Source organism: Callithrix jacchus, chromosome 7, assembly GCF_049354715.1.
Source record: "Callithrix jacchus isolate 240 chromosome 7, calJac240_pri, whole genome shotgun sequence".
Taxonomy (NCBI): Eukaryota; Metazoa; Chordata; class Mammalia; order Primates; family Cebidae; genus Callithrix; species Callithrix jacchus.
The window spans coordinates 63,798,063-63,814,737 of NC_133508.1; the positions used below are offsets into that span (position 1 = coordinate 63,798,063).

The window sequence follows — 16,675 nt, forward strand, 5'->3', positions numbered from 1 at the left end:
GAAAAAGAGAGAACTGGATCAAAAGGTCTCCATTTCCCCTTTGGGCCTGGGGCTTACAAGCTATGATATGGATCCTTTCCACTTCTAACATTCTAGAATTAGAATATTCTATACTTTCACTCCCAGAAGCAGAGTGAGAACAGAGAACAGGGACCTTCAGCCCAGAAAACAGCAGAGGTAAGTCAGGGCTTCCTAGCTGCATCCTCAAAGCCTGTCCACCTTCAGAAGCCTGTCCACAAGCTTTCTCTTGTGTCTGCTGCCTCAAAGGTTGCTGCTTCCCTGCTAGCAGAGCCTCAGAGGTGTGCTTGGGCCCTGGCTGCGTTAGGGAAATGGGCAGGAAGCCTGAGTCACCTACTGGGGTGTAAGCTGGGCTCACCATGGCAACCCAGCAGACCCAGAGGGCATAAAGAAGCCAGTGCTTTCCCACCTGCACAGTGTAGGTGGAGCATGCTGCATCTGCTTTCATTTCCAACCCAGAAAATTTCCTCTCTACTTTTGTTTTTTGAGATGGAGTTGTGCTCTAGTTGCCCAGGCTGGAGTGCAATGGTGAGATCCTGGCTCACTGCAATCTCCGCCTCCCAGGTTCAAGCGATTCTCCTGCCTCAGCCTCCCAGTAACAGGGATTACAGGTATGTGCTATCACACCTGGCTAATTTTGTATTTTTAGTAGAGATGGGGGTTTCTCCATGTTGGTCAGGCTGGTCTTGAAATCCTGACCTCAGGTGATCCGCCTGCCTCGGCCTCCCAAAGGGCTGGGATTACAGGCATGAGCTGCTGCACCCAGCCAGTTCCTCTCTACTTTAAGGCTCGTTTTCCCTTCCCTTCTTACAGAACACAGCTTCCTCTCTCTGGGGTCCTTCTCCTTGCCTGGAAGAAACCTGCAGTCCCCCAGGCAAACCCCACTCATCCCAGAATTAAGTACCACTTCCTCCAAGGATTCATCCCAGACCAGTTAGTCCTTTTCCCTTCTTCAAATCCCCACAGCACAAAAGGCAGAAGCTCTTAACCTTCAAAATCTGTGGCTTACACACTGACAATCAACTATGTTTAAAAAAAAAAAAAAAATCCAAGTCTACTATGGGCCTTCTCTCCTTGATAAAATCACACATATACAACTGTCTGCAGACTATTTTGGGAGTTCCACAAACTTCATCATGGACTCAGAAACAATCTTAGAAACCTAGATCCTAAAAGAACATAGCATCCAGTCCATCCTCTCAACTAACCCAGAATCCCTTAGCAACCTCCCTGAATGATGTTCCCCTTCTACCCTGGCCCGCCTCTCAAGGCCACCTCCTTCAAGTAGCTTCCCTCATCTCTCCTCCTCTCCTGATTCCCCCAAGCATCCCTGCCTGGACCACACAATTCCCTACCTGTGCTTTCTCTCTTGCATGTTGTCTCACCTCCCCCACAAGAGAGCTGGTTCCCTGTGGGCTCATTTCTTCAACCTTGTAATGACTGCCCTTCCCACAGGACAACCCCAGAAAGCCCTTCCAAATGAAATAGACAGATAGGGAAACTAAGGCCCAGGAAGGCAAACATGGCTTAGCAAAGGTCAATATGCAAGAAAGAAGTGAGCCAGGACTAGGATCCAGGTTCCCAGTTCCCAGCCTAGAGCTCTTTTCTTTTACACAATGGCTTTATGAAAACTAAATGTGCCCTGCATGCACACACACTCACATGCTCAATATATGCATGGCGAATTTCTAAAAAGATGGACAAGACAGTTAACAGTGGTAACCTCTGGAATGTATGACAGTGCAGGTGGTCAGAGAAGTGATGAGGGAGACTTTTCCTTTTCACCTCAATACCCTCTGTACTGTTGGGTTTTATTTTTGTTGTTTTGGGGTTTGTTTTGTTTTTACCATTAACATGTTTTATTTATTCATATTATAAAAATAAATCTGCCAAAGAAAGGAGACTCGGGCCCAGCCCACCCATTCCTAACACACATAAAAGCAAAGAGAAGCCATAAGTAAACCCGTGTCCAGGTACAACTATAAATTAACAAGATTGCCTTCTTGTATGGTTTACAGCCACTGGTCTCATTAATTCACAGTCACAGAGCAGTTTATGGCTTGAGGAATCTTCTCAGGAAAAGCTTAATTCAATTAGGGCTCTCGGCAGCTCCCCAAGGAAGCTCTGGTATCTTGCTTTTACTTACATAAATTGAGGGCAGACCAAACAGATCCAGATCTTCCCAGAGAGATCCCGCCCAGCCCAGAGAGGATGCCCTTGCAGACCCTACATTAGAGCCATGCTAGGGAGGTAGCCACGGCAGTACCACTTAAAACACTGCCTGGCGCCTAAGGCATCATTCTGTGAATGTCACTCCCAGCAAGCTCAGTTAAACTCCCTGGCTTGGCATTCAGTCTGGTGCCAAGGAGCCTCTGCAACCTTTGCTTTCCCTTCTCTCTGAGCAGTCAAACTGGTTTCTTGTCTGCCCCAGGGCTTTGCAGAGATCCTATCATTACACTGGAGTCAATCACATATTCATTCATTTATTCCTTCCTCAAATATTTATGAAGCCCTTACTCTGTGCCAGGAACAGACAAGAAAGTGAACAGGCTGGGCGTGGTGGCTCACACCTATAATCCCAGCACTTTGGGAGGGTGAGGTAGGCAGATCATCTGAGGTCAGGAGTTTGAGACCAGATTGGCCAACATAGTAAAAAAAATTTAGTTTCTACTAAAAATACAAAAGATTAGCTGGGCATGGTGATGTGTGCCAGTAATCCCAGCTACTCAGGAGGCTGAGGCAGGAGAACTGCCTGAACCTGGGAAGCAGAGGTTGCAGTGAGCTGAGATTACGCCTCTGCACTCCAGCACTCCAACCCAAGTGAGACAGCCAAGACCCCATCACACACACACAAAAAAGTCAACAAAGGTCCTGTCCTCAAGAGGCTTAGATTCTTACAGGAATCAGTCCTAAGTATAGCCTGCTTATCTAATTCCTTTCTATCCTTCAAGTCTCAGATTCATGTTCTACCTCCTTTGGGAGGCCTTCTCTAAACATCCCAGTCCTCAGGGACTGCTCACTCCCTCTGCACTTTGCCTCTGCCAGGAGTCTGCCCAGCCCTGGCAGGCTGGAAGCTCCTAAAGAGCAGAACCTGGGTCTACTCTTCTTTGTTCCCTGATGGCCAAATGCTAAATGCCTGCCGGCTGATTTCAGCTGACCTGCCTCTTCCACCCAGGATCTTAGCAAGCTGCTCTTGGTACTGGCTGGCCGGTGCAAAGACACTGCCTCTTCCAACTTCACTTGGCATATGGCAAATGCTATGCAAGTGTTAGCTATTTATTAGTTTAGTGAACTTGTGGGCTCTAACACAAAACTGTGACATCACTCCTCCGCCTTCTGTGGCCTGGTCTCAAATAGGCTCAGCACTGTGGAAAGGCCAGTCTAGACTTAGGGTAAGTGCTCCCCAAGGGACAAGGAAGGGGGCCTGGGAAGGAACAGAGTTTCTCATCCTGAATCTCAGTTAGTGCTGCTTAAGGACATATCTTTTCAGGAAAGAACTTGCTGGGGTAATTTGGGGGAGCTCCAGATTCTCGGCAAGTAGTATAAGAACCCAGGACTCAGGTCTAGCCTAATAGATCCCCAAACCGGCCCTGTATATCAGATGAGCTTTAAGGGTAAGAAAATGAAGTCAGCACTATCCCAGGGAAGCGGGGCAGCCTACTGATCCAGGCCCAACCCAAAACTTAGTTCAGTTAAAATTAGATTAGCCCATAAGATTAAAATACCCACATATAATCACGGGCTGCTTTAAAGTATCAGTTGATGTTTATCAGCATCTAAAGAGACGGTTTGGCCCAGTGCAGTGTGTGCAGACAACCTTGGGGAGACATGTCTGACTCAGACGTTTGCAGGGGGAGCGAGTGCTGCAAAATGAGGCCCACAGAAGCGATGGATGACTCAGGAATAACCCAGGTCCTGGCTTTGCTGAGCGAGCCTTCTCTCCCTGCTCAGGAGGAAAGGGGGCAGGTGGGAGAGGCAGTGAAGAGGAAAGGGGGCTGTGTATGGGCTGGCATTCCCAGAGGGAGCCTCAGGCCACCAGCTCCAGTTCCCTGTCACTCCTGTGTTTTTCTGCATGCTGCCATCTCTGAGAAAGGTTATTTGCTTGGGGGGACTTGGAGGGGGGTCAGCTTTTTCCCCAAACCCAAGATGTGATCCACAGAAAGCAGCCAAAGTTCAAAATACTAAAGCCTTTAAATCTCCCCAGTTCAAAGTGATTACAGGAAAAATTAAATTTCTAAACTGAAAAGGCCTTGGAATCAGGGCATGAGGATGAAAAGAACGTAGGTGCTGAAGTCAGACAGATCTGGGCTTAAACCTCAGTGTTTTCTAGCTGTGTGAATACCTTTCACGGCCTCTAAACTAGGATATAAATAAGTGACAGCTTAGCTGAGTGTGGTGGCCTGTGCCTGTGTTCCCAACTACTCAGGAGGCTGAAGTTGGGGAATTGCCTGAGCCTGGGAGGTTGAAGCTGCAGTGAGCCATGATTGCACCACTGCACTCCAGCCTGAGAGGTAGATGAAATCCATCTCAAAAATACATAAAATAAAAAATTAATAAGTGGCAGCTAATATAATTAACAAGTATGTAATAAAAATATCACCAATTACCAGCCTGGTGCAGTGGCTCACACCTGTAATCACAGCACTTTGGGAGGCTGAGGTGGGTAGATTGCCTGGTCAGGAGTTCGAGACCAGCCTGGCCAACATGGCAAAACCCCGATCCCACTAAAAATACAAAAATTAGGCCAGGTGCAGTGGCTCATGCCTGTAATCCCAGCATTTTAGGAGGCTGAGGCAGGAGGATCACCTGGGATCAAGAGTTCAAGACCAGCCTGGCCAACATGGTGAAAACCCATCTCTGCAAAAAAAAAAAAAAAAAAAAAAATTAGCCAGGCGTGATAGCGGGTGCCTATAATTCCAGTCACTCAGGAGGCTGAAGCAGAAGAATCTCTTGAATCTGGGAGAAGGAGGTTGCAGTGAGCCAAGATCACACCACTGCACTCCAGCCTGGGTGAGAAGAGTGAGACTCTGTCCCAAAAAAATAAAAATAAAAATAAAATAATAGGGAGCTAGGTGTGACAGCTCACGCCTGTAATCCCAGCTACTCAGGAAACTAAGGCAAGAGGGTCATTTGAGGCTAGGGATTCAAGACCAGCCTGGACAACAATGTTGCAAGACCCCACTGCAAAAAAAAAAAAATCTAAAAATTAAATATCTATATTATGAATTAGAAAACAGGGGCTCAGACTGGGTATGGTGGCTCACACTGTAATCCCAGCACTTTGGGAGGCCAAGGTAGGCAGATCACCTGAGGTCAGGAGTTCAAGACCAGCCTGACGAACATGGCAAACCCCATCCCTACTAAAAATACAAAATAAGCTGGGTGTGGTGGCGCATGTCTATAGTCCCTGCTACTCGGGAGGCTGAGGTAGGAGAATTGCTAGAACCCAAGAGGCAGAGGTTGCAGTGAGCTGAGATTGTGCCACTGCACTCCAGCCTGGGTAACAATAGCAAAACTCCATCTCAAAAAAAAAGGGGCTCAGAGAGGTTGTGCCTTGCCCAGAGTCACACAACTGGGCAGCAGAGAGCTGAGACTAGACTTCAGGTCTATTGACCTTCCACCCCATCCTGCGTATTTTTCATTGTAATCACTTCTCTGCCTCTCCTTTTCTCTCCCAGAGGGCATACAACATTTTGGGGGAAAGGACAAGTCTTCCATTTCAAAGATTTGCCTCTTCATAGACAAGGGCTATGAGAATGACAGTCCCCAGTGCCACTCTGGCCCTCATCCTCCTTCATGCAAATACAGGTATGTTCAAGGTGTAGAAAAGAACCTGGAGCTGAGCCAAAGCTGTCAGGGCTCCAGACCACCCAGACCCTTCAGGCCTTTCTTCCTACTGGAGGAACTGGTGTCCCTCCTGACAATCATCCAGGTTACCAATGTGGATGTGTCGGCTCATTTACTCCCCTCAAAGGCCCTTTAAATCTCTCATCCTGCCTGATGCAGTGGTTCACACCTGTAATCTGAGCACTTTGGGAGGCTGAGGCGAGTGGATCACAAGGTCAGTAGTTCAAGACCAACCTGGTCAAGATGGTGAAACCTCGTCTTTACTAAAAATACAAAAAAATTAGCCAGGCGTGGTGGTGGGCACCTGTAATCTTAGCTACTCGGGAGGCTGAGGCAGAGAAGTGCTTGAACCTGGGAGGCAGAGGTTGCAGTGAGCTGAGATTGTGCAACTGCACTCCAGCCTGGGCGACAGAGTGAGACTCCATCTCAAAAAATAAAAATAAAGCCAGGCGCGGTGGCTCACACCTGTAATCCTAGCACTTTGGGAGGCCAAGGTGGGTGGATTACCTGAGGTCAGGAGTTCAAGATCAGCCTGGCCATCATGGTGAAACCCCATCTTTTAAAATAAATAAATAAATAATAAATAAATCTCTGACCCCCCTTGATTCAACACGAACCCAGGATGTTGGCCTGGCAGGAGAAAGTTTGGCCTTAAGTGATTAGTCTCAGTCTTCCTAAGTGACCTCAGGCAGGTCACAATCAAAGGCTCGGTTTCCTTAGATGTAAAATGATCAATATCACATGTTGTTCTAACCCACAGGACTACTAAGGAGATCTAACTTAAACATTGTACACGAAAGTGCTTTGGAAACAAATTTCAGTACTAATGAGAAATACTATTAAACTCCTCCTACCTTGTAGAGCTTAACAAAGTTGTGCCACCTGCTCCTAACAGAAGCTGCCTCTCAGGGGATTCTGCTGGGCCCTGAGGGTAACCAAAAGCAGTCTGTCACCTTTTCTGCTCAGAGGCAGGAGGTCATAAGGTCAGTTACCCCTTGTGGCTAAAGGAAACCACCCTTTACCTGGCACTCCCCTGCCCAAGCAGGGACGACTCAAGCTCTGGTCTGATGGCTGAGAGGGCACTGGCAGAGAGATGTCAGGGAGGGTCACTAGCAGAGAACAAGGGATAGGCCCTATCTGAATCCTGCAGGATTCAGGTGCATCCAAGGTGACTCACAGGAACAAAGGACAGGCGCACAGCCAGACACAGAGCACCTACAGCTTTCTCTAGGCAGGGACAGAGACAGGGCTCCCACTAATGACATGTGCCCAACTCTTAGAGGGAGTCCTACAATTCCTGAGTGCAGGTGCAGTGAGCTGGGTGCTTCTCAGTGCAGAGCTGTGTGCATCTGCTGCGGGGAATGCCAGAGGCAGGAGATGCAGCTGCACCCCTCTAGGAAGCTATGCCAAGACTTGAACAGAAAATAAATAGCAATTCAACATCACTGAAGATAACCTCTCTGAGCCATTTCCTCATCTGCAAAACAGAGACAGCTTTTATCTCATATGATTTGAGTAGGGATTAAATAAGATTGCTTTTATAAAGTGCCTGACACTACTCTGTAGATACCAAGTGGCAACTATTATTAAAATACACACACACACACATTCAACACAGGAGATGTCACAAGGCATGCAAGTCCTAATGCCAATGTCATGGATAAACAATAAGGGAAAAGGGTTTGGGGGAGAAAGAGAAAGTGACTGCTATGGGCTGGGAAGACCTCCCAAAAGGAGAAGAATCTGCATGGCCCTGAAAGTTACTACAGTGAGTTGGGCACTCTACCAGGCACCCAGGTTCAGCTTCTACATTGGTCTTAAGGATGAGGCAAGTCAGGTTCAGAGAATGAGGTGCACGAACTTCAAGGTTCATGGTCACACAGGTACCGAGAGTCAGTGTCAGGAGCAGAAGCCAGGGCTTCTGAGCATGTCTTTCCTTTATAACAGGGCTGGACGCTAGGGGGCTGGCTGGGAAGGAGAGGAAAGGGAAGCTTTGTGGGGGCTCAGCTAAATGAAGTCTGGGCAGTCTGACCAACTCAGCCCTCTAAGTGGCTTGGCACTCCTAGAGACACGTGTCCTACCTGAAGCCTTCCTCCCAGTCCCCAGCTGACCTCCCTCCCACTGTTCTGCAGTCAATTTGCTATTTTCCCAAAAAGAAAAAGGTCTTCTCTTTCTTTTCAGAGTCCCACCTGGGCTTCTTGAGACAGTTTCAAGGTGACCTTCAAGCTATTTGTTCTTCTCTTCTTTTGAGAAGTGAGAGACACCTTCTAGTGTCATTCTTACAGGAAACCAGTTGCTGGGTCTGATATCCATGCACGTGAAGTGGGCAGTGACCCCATCTCCCCATTCACAGATTTGTTCTACAGAGGAGATGGCAGGATTCACCTTGCAAAGACCAAAACCAAAAAAAGCTCTAAGATGTAAAGGGACAAAAGAAGTCTTTTGTGTCCCTGGTCAGGAGACAAGATGAATACCTGCTTTATGGGCTCCCGGGCCTCTGCCAGGCATTCTGGGTTAGGAACACGGGTAAACAAATGCAGGAGATGCCAGTGGTGAGCTGGGTTACAGTGAGGCTCTCCCTTGGAACAAGTATTAGCCTGGGAGTCAGGTGAACTCAGAACAAAACAGAGTTCCTGTAAGGTCCAAAGCACAATGTGGGGTGGGGAATGCACATAACCCCTAAGGCTTGACTGATCCCCATAGTTTTCCCAATAGGCGAAATCCCCTTCATACCACCAGCCCCTCCCCACTAAGGAAAAGCAAGAATTTCTTACTGTTGGGGAGAGAAAAGAGGCCCAGAGAAGGAAGGTGACTTGCCTAATGTCACCCCCTGTCAGAGGTAGACTAGAACCCAGAAGCAATTATTCTAGAACTTCAGCTCCCACCCTGCTCCTCCCACCCCAGTCTCTGCAAGAGTCTACCTGAGACTCTGCTCCATGGTTAGGGTAGGAAGGAGAACTGCACAAAGCACGTTCTATTCTTAAAGGAGGGTAACCTGCAAGGGAAGCAGCTGCCATAGATGACAGAATGAGGGCTCCAATGTAACTCCTACCCACGCTGGGGTGTTGAGAGAATAGGCAAGACCCCAAAATAAGCTCCCAGGCTCTTGGGTATCAGAAAGTACAGAGGGAGCATGGCCTCAGTCCCCACCACTATCCCACAAGGCAGCTGGTGCCATCTTCCCTCCCGCCACGACCAGCTCAAGTGAACAGAACAGGACACATGGAAACCCTGAAACCTTAAGGAAGGATACCAGTGGCAGCCTAGGTTTGAAAGAGTTGTAATCCTTCAGCTCAGAGGAAGGTTGTAGGAGGCTGAGGTAGCAATACATTTGCGTAGGAGGTTAAAATATTAACAGGGGCAGCTGCCACTCATTGAACACTTCCTGTATATATAAACTCAAATTTTTTTAACTTTTTTTTTTTCTTTTAAAGAGATGGGGTTTCTCCATGTTTGTCACGCTGGTCTCAAACTCCTGACCTCAGGTGATTCACCCATCTCAGCCTCCCAAAGTGCTAGGATTACAGGCGTGAACCACAGCACCCGGCCATGAACTCGATTTTATGTGCATTGATTTATTTGGTCATCACATTAATAGCACTATAACTGGATACTTGTAGTTCTCATTTTATGATTTTTGGGGCGGGGGACAGAATTTCCCTCTTGTTGCCCAGGCTGGAGTGCAATGGCGCGATCTTGGCTCACTGCAACCTCTGTCTCCCAGATTCAAGCAATTCCTTTGCCTCAGCCTCTCGAGTAACTAGGATTACAAGTGTCCACCACCACGCCCAGCTAATTTTTTGTATTTTTAGTAGCAACGGGGTTTCACTATATTGGCCAGGCTGGTCTCAAACTCCTGACCCCATCAAGCGATCCACCCACCTCAGCCTCCCAAAGTGCTGGGATTACAGGCATGAGCCACTGTGCCCTGCTTAGTTCCCATTTTATACATGAGGAAACTAAGGCTCAGAGAGACTGCAAACTGGCAGAGTGGTAGCTTAATTCTACACTGCAAAGGCGAAGCTAGGGAAATGGGCTTTCATTTTTGTGGCCTGGACAGGGACTCTTCAGATCTTCTGGCCGCCTTTCTCTCCACTCATGGCTAGAACTCCTGTTTTCAGAGGCAGAAACAGACTTTTGGAAAGGAGACCACGTCCAGCCTCATCATTTTACGATGGGAAAACTGAGGCCCAAGGCTAAGTGACTTGCCAGAGTTTCCAGAGTCAGTGGAATGACAGAAATATCACACCTGGAAGGGACCATGAAGATCAACTGATGGGTAGGGAGGTGTGGCTGGTCCAAGGACAGAGGGAGGTGGGAAGAAAAGCCAGGTTTTCCCGACTTCTAGACTGATACAGTTGCCATGGCACCATCTCTGCACTCCAGCTGCCCAGGGTCCTGGGCACAGCACTTGGGTGGTGGCAAAGCAGGCCAGGCCAAGCTGACCTCATTAGCACTAGAGATATCAGGCCTGCAGGGACAAACTTCTGACTGCCTAGAGTGGAGTCTGTGGTCATGCAGTCGTCCCAGCAGCAGGCATGGAGACTCAAAGAGTGCCTGCCAGCCCTGAATGCCCGAATATAATGCCAGGTGTGGTGGGGAGGTGAGGGGATCGGAGACAGGAGGCAATTTATATATAGCACTTGTGAGGTCTCCTCCTGGTCTCACACAGTCAAATGACATCACTGTTACTTCAGCTTCTTACAGCAAATAAGATGATGTTTCATGACTTAATTGATATGGTCAAATTGAGAGTCTTACCCATTTCACAGGTGAGGGAGACCTGCAGAAAAAGGCCTCAGCTATTCAAGGTCATGCATTTATGTCGGAATCAGTACACATGATTCCCCTTGTCCAGTCCTTGATTTTTCTCCAGGAAGCTAACTGCCATCAGGGTATAGGTACTGATGGCTTAGTTCCACGTAAGGCTCTGCTACTGTGACCAGTTTGGCACAAGAGCCCGTCACCAGGAACCCAGCTCCTGGATCTATCGAATCAGAGGCACTACTTCCCTCCTGCAGCATGTCCCAGAGCCTGCTCACACCAGCCCGGCAGCACCACTCAACTCCTCCATGTCCTTGAGAGAGTTGGAAGGTTTCCTGCCAAATCTCCAAACCTAAATCTCAGGCAAAGGGGACAGCAAGTCCCAGGATCTCATGCCTTCCACAGACAGCTGGGAGCAAGCTGAAAATGCAAAGGCAGCCTTCAAAGTCCCCTGGACACCACTTCCAGGGACTTCTGGGCTATGTAGGCTCCAGTGAACTCCCCCACTCAGCAAAACAGGGTGCTCAGGCCTAGCAGGGAGACCAACACTCTGAGAGGGAATAACTTTTCTGTTTCGTTCTCCCCAAAAGAAGGTTTCTAAGTTTCTTTAGGCTTGAACATCCACAGGCCCTCCCCCTATACCTCACCTACTTAATTGAGCAGCAGGCCAGAAGACAACCTGAGACACAGCCAGGCAGCAACCTGGGGGCGAGCTGGGCTCAGACCAAGCCTCAACCTCCTCTACTCTCCCTCGACTCCCAAAACAGACTTCAGAAATTGTCCCACAGATTGTATAAAGTATGGCATTCCTGGGCCGGAAACTGACTCAGGGGCTCCTAACCAGCCTGAGCAGGCAAAGCTGACAGATAACATTCTGGAGATGAAGGAAAGGTGAGAATATGGGGATCCCCTGTGTTCCACCACACTTGTAAGTTTCCTGTGTTCAGGTCTCCACTATGCTCAAACTCCTCAAGCAGGCCAAGTAGAAATATACCCCATCCTGGAACACACTCCAGTGAAGCCTGTCATAAATTGCACTGGTTGCTGTTGACAGAGCAGAATGTGCCACTCACCAGAAGACACTCCTTTCTGTCTCACACACAGCAGGGTGCCTGGCTCCCCTGGGAGTCTGGTCCAGCCAGAGGAGACTTGCCAGTCGTGGAAGCCTTACTGAAGGAACCCAGGATAGGAAGCATCCCATCTCTAATCCTGCTCTTTTCTGTGCACAGTGCTGGCTCCAATCTGGGGAAGCCTCAGGTCACAGATCAGAGGCCACAAAGCTGGAGCTTTAGAAGGACCAAGATGGCAGTATGGAGACTGGCCTACCTTATGGGGGTAGTTCAGATACTTATTCCTGGACAGCCCCAAATGGTGTGAGATGGGGCAAGCTCACCAGTCTGGTGACGACCGCAGCATCGGAGCGAACAGGACTTACCTATCTTCATGAGGCAGGCCAGAAGGATCCAGAGGGAGATCTCAAAGGGGGTGCGCACGTGTGTGTAATCGATGCCCAGGACTGGAAAGGCCTTGCGCGGCTTCATGCCATGATCAGTGACGGAATGATTAACAGGGCGGCTCTCTGGGGTGACCTCCGGTGGGGCGGTGGTGACATCCCCAATCGAGCGTTCCCGCGGTGGCTCTGAACTTCGAATGGTGCTGGCAGTTGGGCTGAGCTGGAGGCCATGGCTCCTGAGAACAGGTAGGAGCCCCACCAAAGCAACCACCACGAGCAAGGAAGGGAAGATCCGAGGTGGAGAGAGGCCATAGATGCCAGACCACAGAAGCATGGTGGTGCTTCCTGAGCCGGCCTCGACCTTAGCCAAGTGAGAGTAAAACCCGGCACATACGTAGCAAGGGGTCAGCAAGTGGGAAAACAGACTAACGCAGTCTCTAGGAAAAGTTCATGTTTTAGAGAGGCATTTCCGCGGAATCAATTTTCTGGGGGTGGAGGGAGGCTGGGTTTGCAATCTGGAACTCTAAAGTGGAGAAAGGAGACAAGGACCCAGGAAAGACCACGGAAGGAGATCAAAAGGTCTGGAACTCCGGGCCTGGGAGGAAGGGAGGAGGGATGCGGGAAACTGAGCCCTAGGTATAGAGGAAAGGGCAGGATAGGCTGGACCCGTGCAAGGGAAAGGAAGAGGGGAGGCTGGGACCTTTGGCTGAGGAAAGTGACTGAGCAGCTGGGACTCTGGGCTGAGGGAAGCGGTAGAAAGCCTGAGCTAAAGGAAGGGGACCAAAGGGGGTGAGACCCAGTCCAGGAAAAGCAGAGAGGGAGCTGGGAACCCAGGGTGCAAAGGAGTGAAACCGGGAAGCGGCCGGGAGCTTGTCCACCCAAAGAAGGGCAGGGGTCCAGGCGCACCGGGCTGAGATTCCGGGGAAATGGAGAGAGGCGGAAGGTCGGAGGCAGGCGGCCTGGCGGGAAGGCGCCTCGGCGGGGGCTGGGGCGACTCGCGGTGGGCCAGCAGCAACACGCCCCTCCTTTCGGCCCCGGCGCGGCGGAGCGCTCCGCCCCGGCCCAGCTGCAGCTCCTCCTGGTCCGGCTCCAGCACTAACCCCGGCCCCGGCCCCGGCGGCAGTGGACTGAAGCCTCGCTGAGCCCGGCGCTGCCACTTATAGGCACCAATGAGCAGCCGGCGCGACGGGCTAGAGAGACCGTCCGCGCCCGCGCAGCGCAGCGGCCCCTGTCGCTGAGGGAAGGAAGTATCGTGTAGGAAGAGGAAGGAGAGTCAGAGATGACAAAAAAAAAAAAAAAAAAAAGAGATCCTCACTAACGCAGGTAAAATGCCAACTACTTACAAAACGCTTTCACGTCCACATCTGCAGTCTCATAAAGGCTTTCCAATAATCCTGTGAAGAATATATTGTTTATGTATTTAGTTACCGTGTGACCTTGAGCAAGTTACTTAACCTCTCTGTTTCATAACTTTCTCGTCTGTTAAGGGGAGATAGTAGTACTGCCTATGTCAAAGGGACGATGTGATGACTGAGACATCCGTGTAAAGTATTTGGAATGCACCCTGGCACATGATTACAATTTCAGCTTTACAGACGAGTAAACAGGTGAAGAGAGGCCCCTGGCTACTATGTAAGTAATTGTGTCCTTTACTAGGGCTGCCGTAACAAAGTACCACTAACTGGGTGGCTGCAACAACAGGAATTGATTGTCTCACAGTTCTGGAGGCTGGAGGTCGGATCTAGGTGTTGGCAGGGTTGGTTTCTGCTGAGGGCTGTGAGGGAGAATCTGTCCCATGCCGTTCTCCTATCTTCTGGTGGTTTGCAGGGAATGTCTGGTATTCCAGGGAGTTCTCTCTGTGTCTCCGTCTCTGGGTCCAGATTCCCCGCCCCCACTTTTTTTTCTGAGTCAGAGTCTCCTTCTTGTTCTCCAGGTGTGATCTCAGCTCACTGCCACCTCTGCCTCCTGGATTCAAGCAATTCTCCTTCCTCAGCCTCCCGAGTAGCTGGGATTACAGGCGCCAGCTTGTATAATAGACATGGGGTTTTTAAAATAGAGATGGGATTTTTAATAGAGATGGGGTTTCACCATGTTGGTCAGGCTGGTCTGGAACTCCTGACCTCAGGTGATCCACCTGTGTTGACCTCCCAAAATGCTGGGATTACAGGGGTGAGGCACCATGCCTGGCCAGATTTCCCCTTTTTATAAGGACACTAGTCATTGGATTAGGAATCCAACCTAATGACTTCATCTTAACCTGATCATCTTCAAAGATTCCATCCCAATTAGTCCATGTTCTCAGGCACTGGACATTAGGACTTCCAACTTCTTTTGCAGGGACACAATTCAACCCAAAACAGTGGCATGGTTTAAGTAGTGGAACTTAAATCTGAACCTATGATTTGTTTGAAATTGGTGAGGTTCAAGGAATAATGGCTATACAATGGAATCACTGGAAAGCTTTTTAAAAACAACCATCGTCTGATAAAATTAGCTGGGCATGGTGGCATGCACCTGTAGTTCTAGCCACTTGGGAGGCTGAGGTGGGAGTATTGTTTGAACCTAGGAGTTCGAGACTATAATGAGTTATGATTGCATCACAGCACTCTAGCCTGAGCAACAGAGGGAGACCCTGTCAATAATAATAATAAGCTTTTGTGAAATACCATTGCTTAGGATCCACCCTCAGAGATTTAGATTCAGTTGCTTCGGGGTAGTGCCCAAGTATTTTTTTCAAAGACTGATGTACAACTAGGGTTGGGCAGTATTGAAATCACTGAAATGCTGTCCCTGTTTTGCAGAAGAGTATATTAAGGCCAACACAAAGTGTCTAGCTCAAGGTCACATCACAAGTGCTTTTCGTTCAGTTTAGTTTAACAAATGTTTACTGGGCCTCTTGACAGGGCTGTATGCTGGGCTTTGGCAATACAGAGATAAGCCAGAGGGAGGAAGGAAGTGGTAGGAATTGGGAGGGGGCATCATGTGGCCACAGTGAGGGCTTCTAGAATGATGGTAATGTTCTATTTCTTTACTGGGTGACAGCTACAAAGGTTACACCGACGTAGTTGTTTTGTGATAACTCACTGAAGACTCATGATGTGTGTACTTTTTTCTAGGTATGCTATCCTTTCACGAAAAAATATATTGAAATAATAATAAGCTGGGAGCAGTGGCTCATGCCTATAACCTCAACAACTCAGGAGGCTGAGATGGGAGTTATCACTGAGACCAGGAGTTTAAGAGCAGCCTGGGCAGCATAATGAGATCCTGCCTCTAAAACAAATAAATGAAATAAAATAATAATACCCAGGTGCAGTGGTATGCACCTATAGTCCCAGTTACTTGGGAGGCTGAGGCAGGAGAATCACCTGAGCCCAGGAATTCGAAGCTATAAAGCACTGTGATTGTGCCTGTGACATAGCCACTGCACTCCAGCCTGGGAAACATAATGAGACCCATTTCTAAATATTAATTAGGCTGTGCATGGTGACACACACCTGTAATTCCAGCACTGTGGGAGGCTGAGGCAGGTGGATCACTTGAGGTCACGAGTTCGAGACCAGCCTGGCCAGCATGGTGAAACCTTGTCTCTACCAAAAAATACAAATTTGTCTGGGGGTGGTGGCGCATGGCTATAGTCCCACCCAGCTACTCAGAAGGCTAAGGTGGGAGACTCCCTTGAATCCCTTGGAGGTTGCAGTGAGCCGAGATTGTGCCACAGCACTCCACCCTGGGTGACAGAGAGACTCTGTCTCAAAATAAATAAATAAATAAATTTTAAAATAAAATAATTGGTCAGGTACGGTGGCTCATGCCTATAAGCCCAGCATTTTGGGAAGCCAAGGCAAATGGGTCACAAGGTCAGGAGTTTGAGACTAGCCTGGCCACCATGGTGAAACCCTGTCTCTACTAAAAATACAAAAATTAGCCGGGCATGGTGGCATGCACCTGTAATCCTAGCTACTCGGGAGCCTGAGGTAGGAGAATCGCTTGAACCTGGGAGGTGGAGGTTGCAGTGAGCCGAGATCATGCCACTGCACTCCAGCCTGGGTGACAGAGTGAGACTCTAACTCAAAATAAATAAATTAATTAAATAATTAATCAATAATAGAGTGATATGATAGTAACTGAGGGGGGCGACATTAAACTGAGTTCTCTCTCTCTCTTTTTAATAATCTCATGCCTAAACTGAGTTCTCTGTACCTCACATTCTCCAGCTACAAGTTCCAGCCACCTGGGAAATGACAAAAGAGCCTTCAGAAAAGGGCAGCGGCCTTGTGTCATCTGGGAGCAAATGAAAGAACATCAGCTATAATGGAAGTAACCAAAGATCATTTAGAGCAAGGATCAGAATAATAACAATAATGCCTCACAAGTGTTCAGCCCTTTACGGTTCACAACCAAGTGCCCCAGGTTTATCAATGATCCAAATCCTGGGAGGCTGGGCGTGGTGGCTCACGCCCTAATCCCAGGCTGGGCGTGGACAAGATAGGTGGATCACCTAACGTCAGGAGTTTATGACCAGCCTGGCCAATACGGTGAAACCCCGTCTCTACTAAAAATACAAAATTAGCCGGGCATGGTGGTGCATGC

General features: G+C 48.9%; 1 protein-coding gene and 1 long non-coding RNA gene across 2 annotated transcripts in view; one reads left to right on the top strand and one right to left on the bottom strand.

The window, feature by feature from the left end:
- The window catches only part of SLC9A1 (solute carrier family 9 member A1), a 59,019-nt gene extending 45,808 nt beyond the window's left edge, over positions 1 to 13,211 (bottom strand). Inside the window, exon 1 of the mRNA XM_002750488.7 lies at positions 12,065 to 13,211. Coding sequence (XP_002750534.1) covers positions 12,065 to 12,416 — 352 coding nt within the window. The 5' untranslated portion in view covers positions 12,417 to 13,211. The remainder of the gene's footprint in view (positions 1 to 12,064) is intronic.
- Positions 142 to 16,400, top strand: LOC118155375 (uncharacterized). Its single transcript, XR_013519887.1, has 4 exons — positions 142 to 177; positions 5,697 to 13,405; positions 13,570 to 13,714; positions 16,300 to 16,400. It is a non-coding gene; the product is annotated as an uncharacterized LOC118155375 (long non-coding RNA).
- Positions 16,401 to 16,675: the final 275 nt, after the last annotated feature.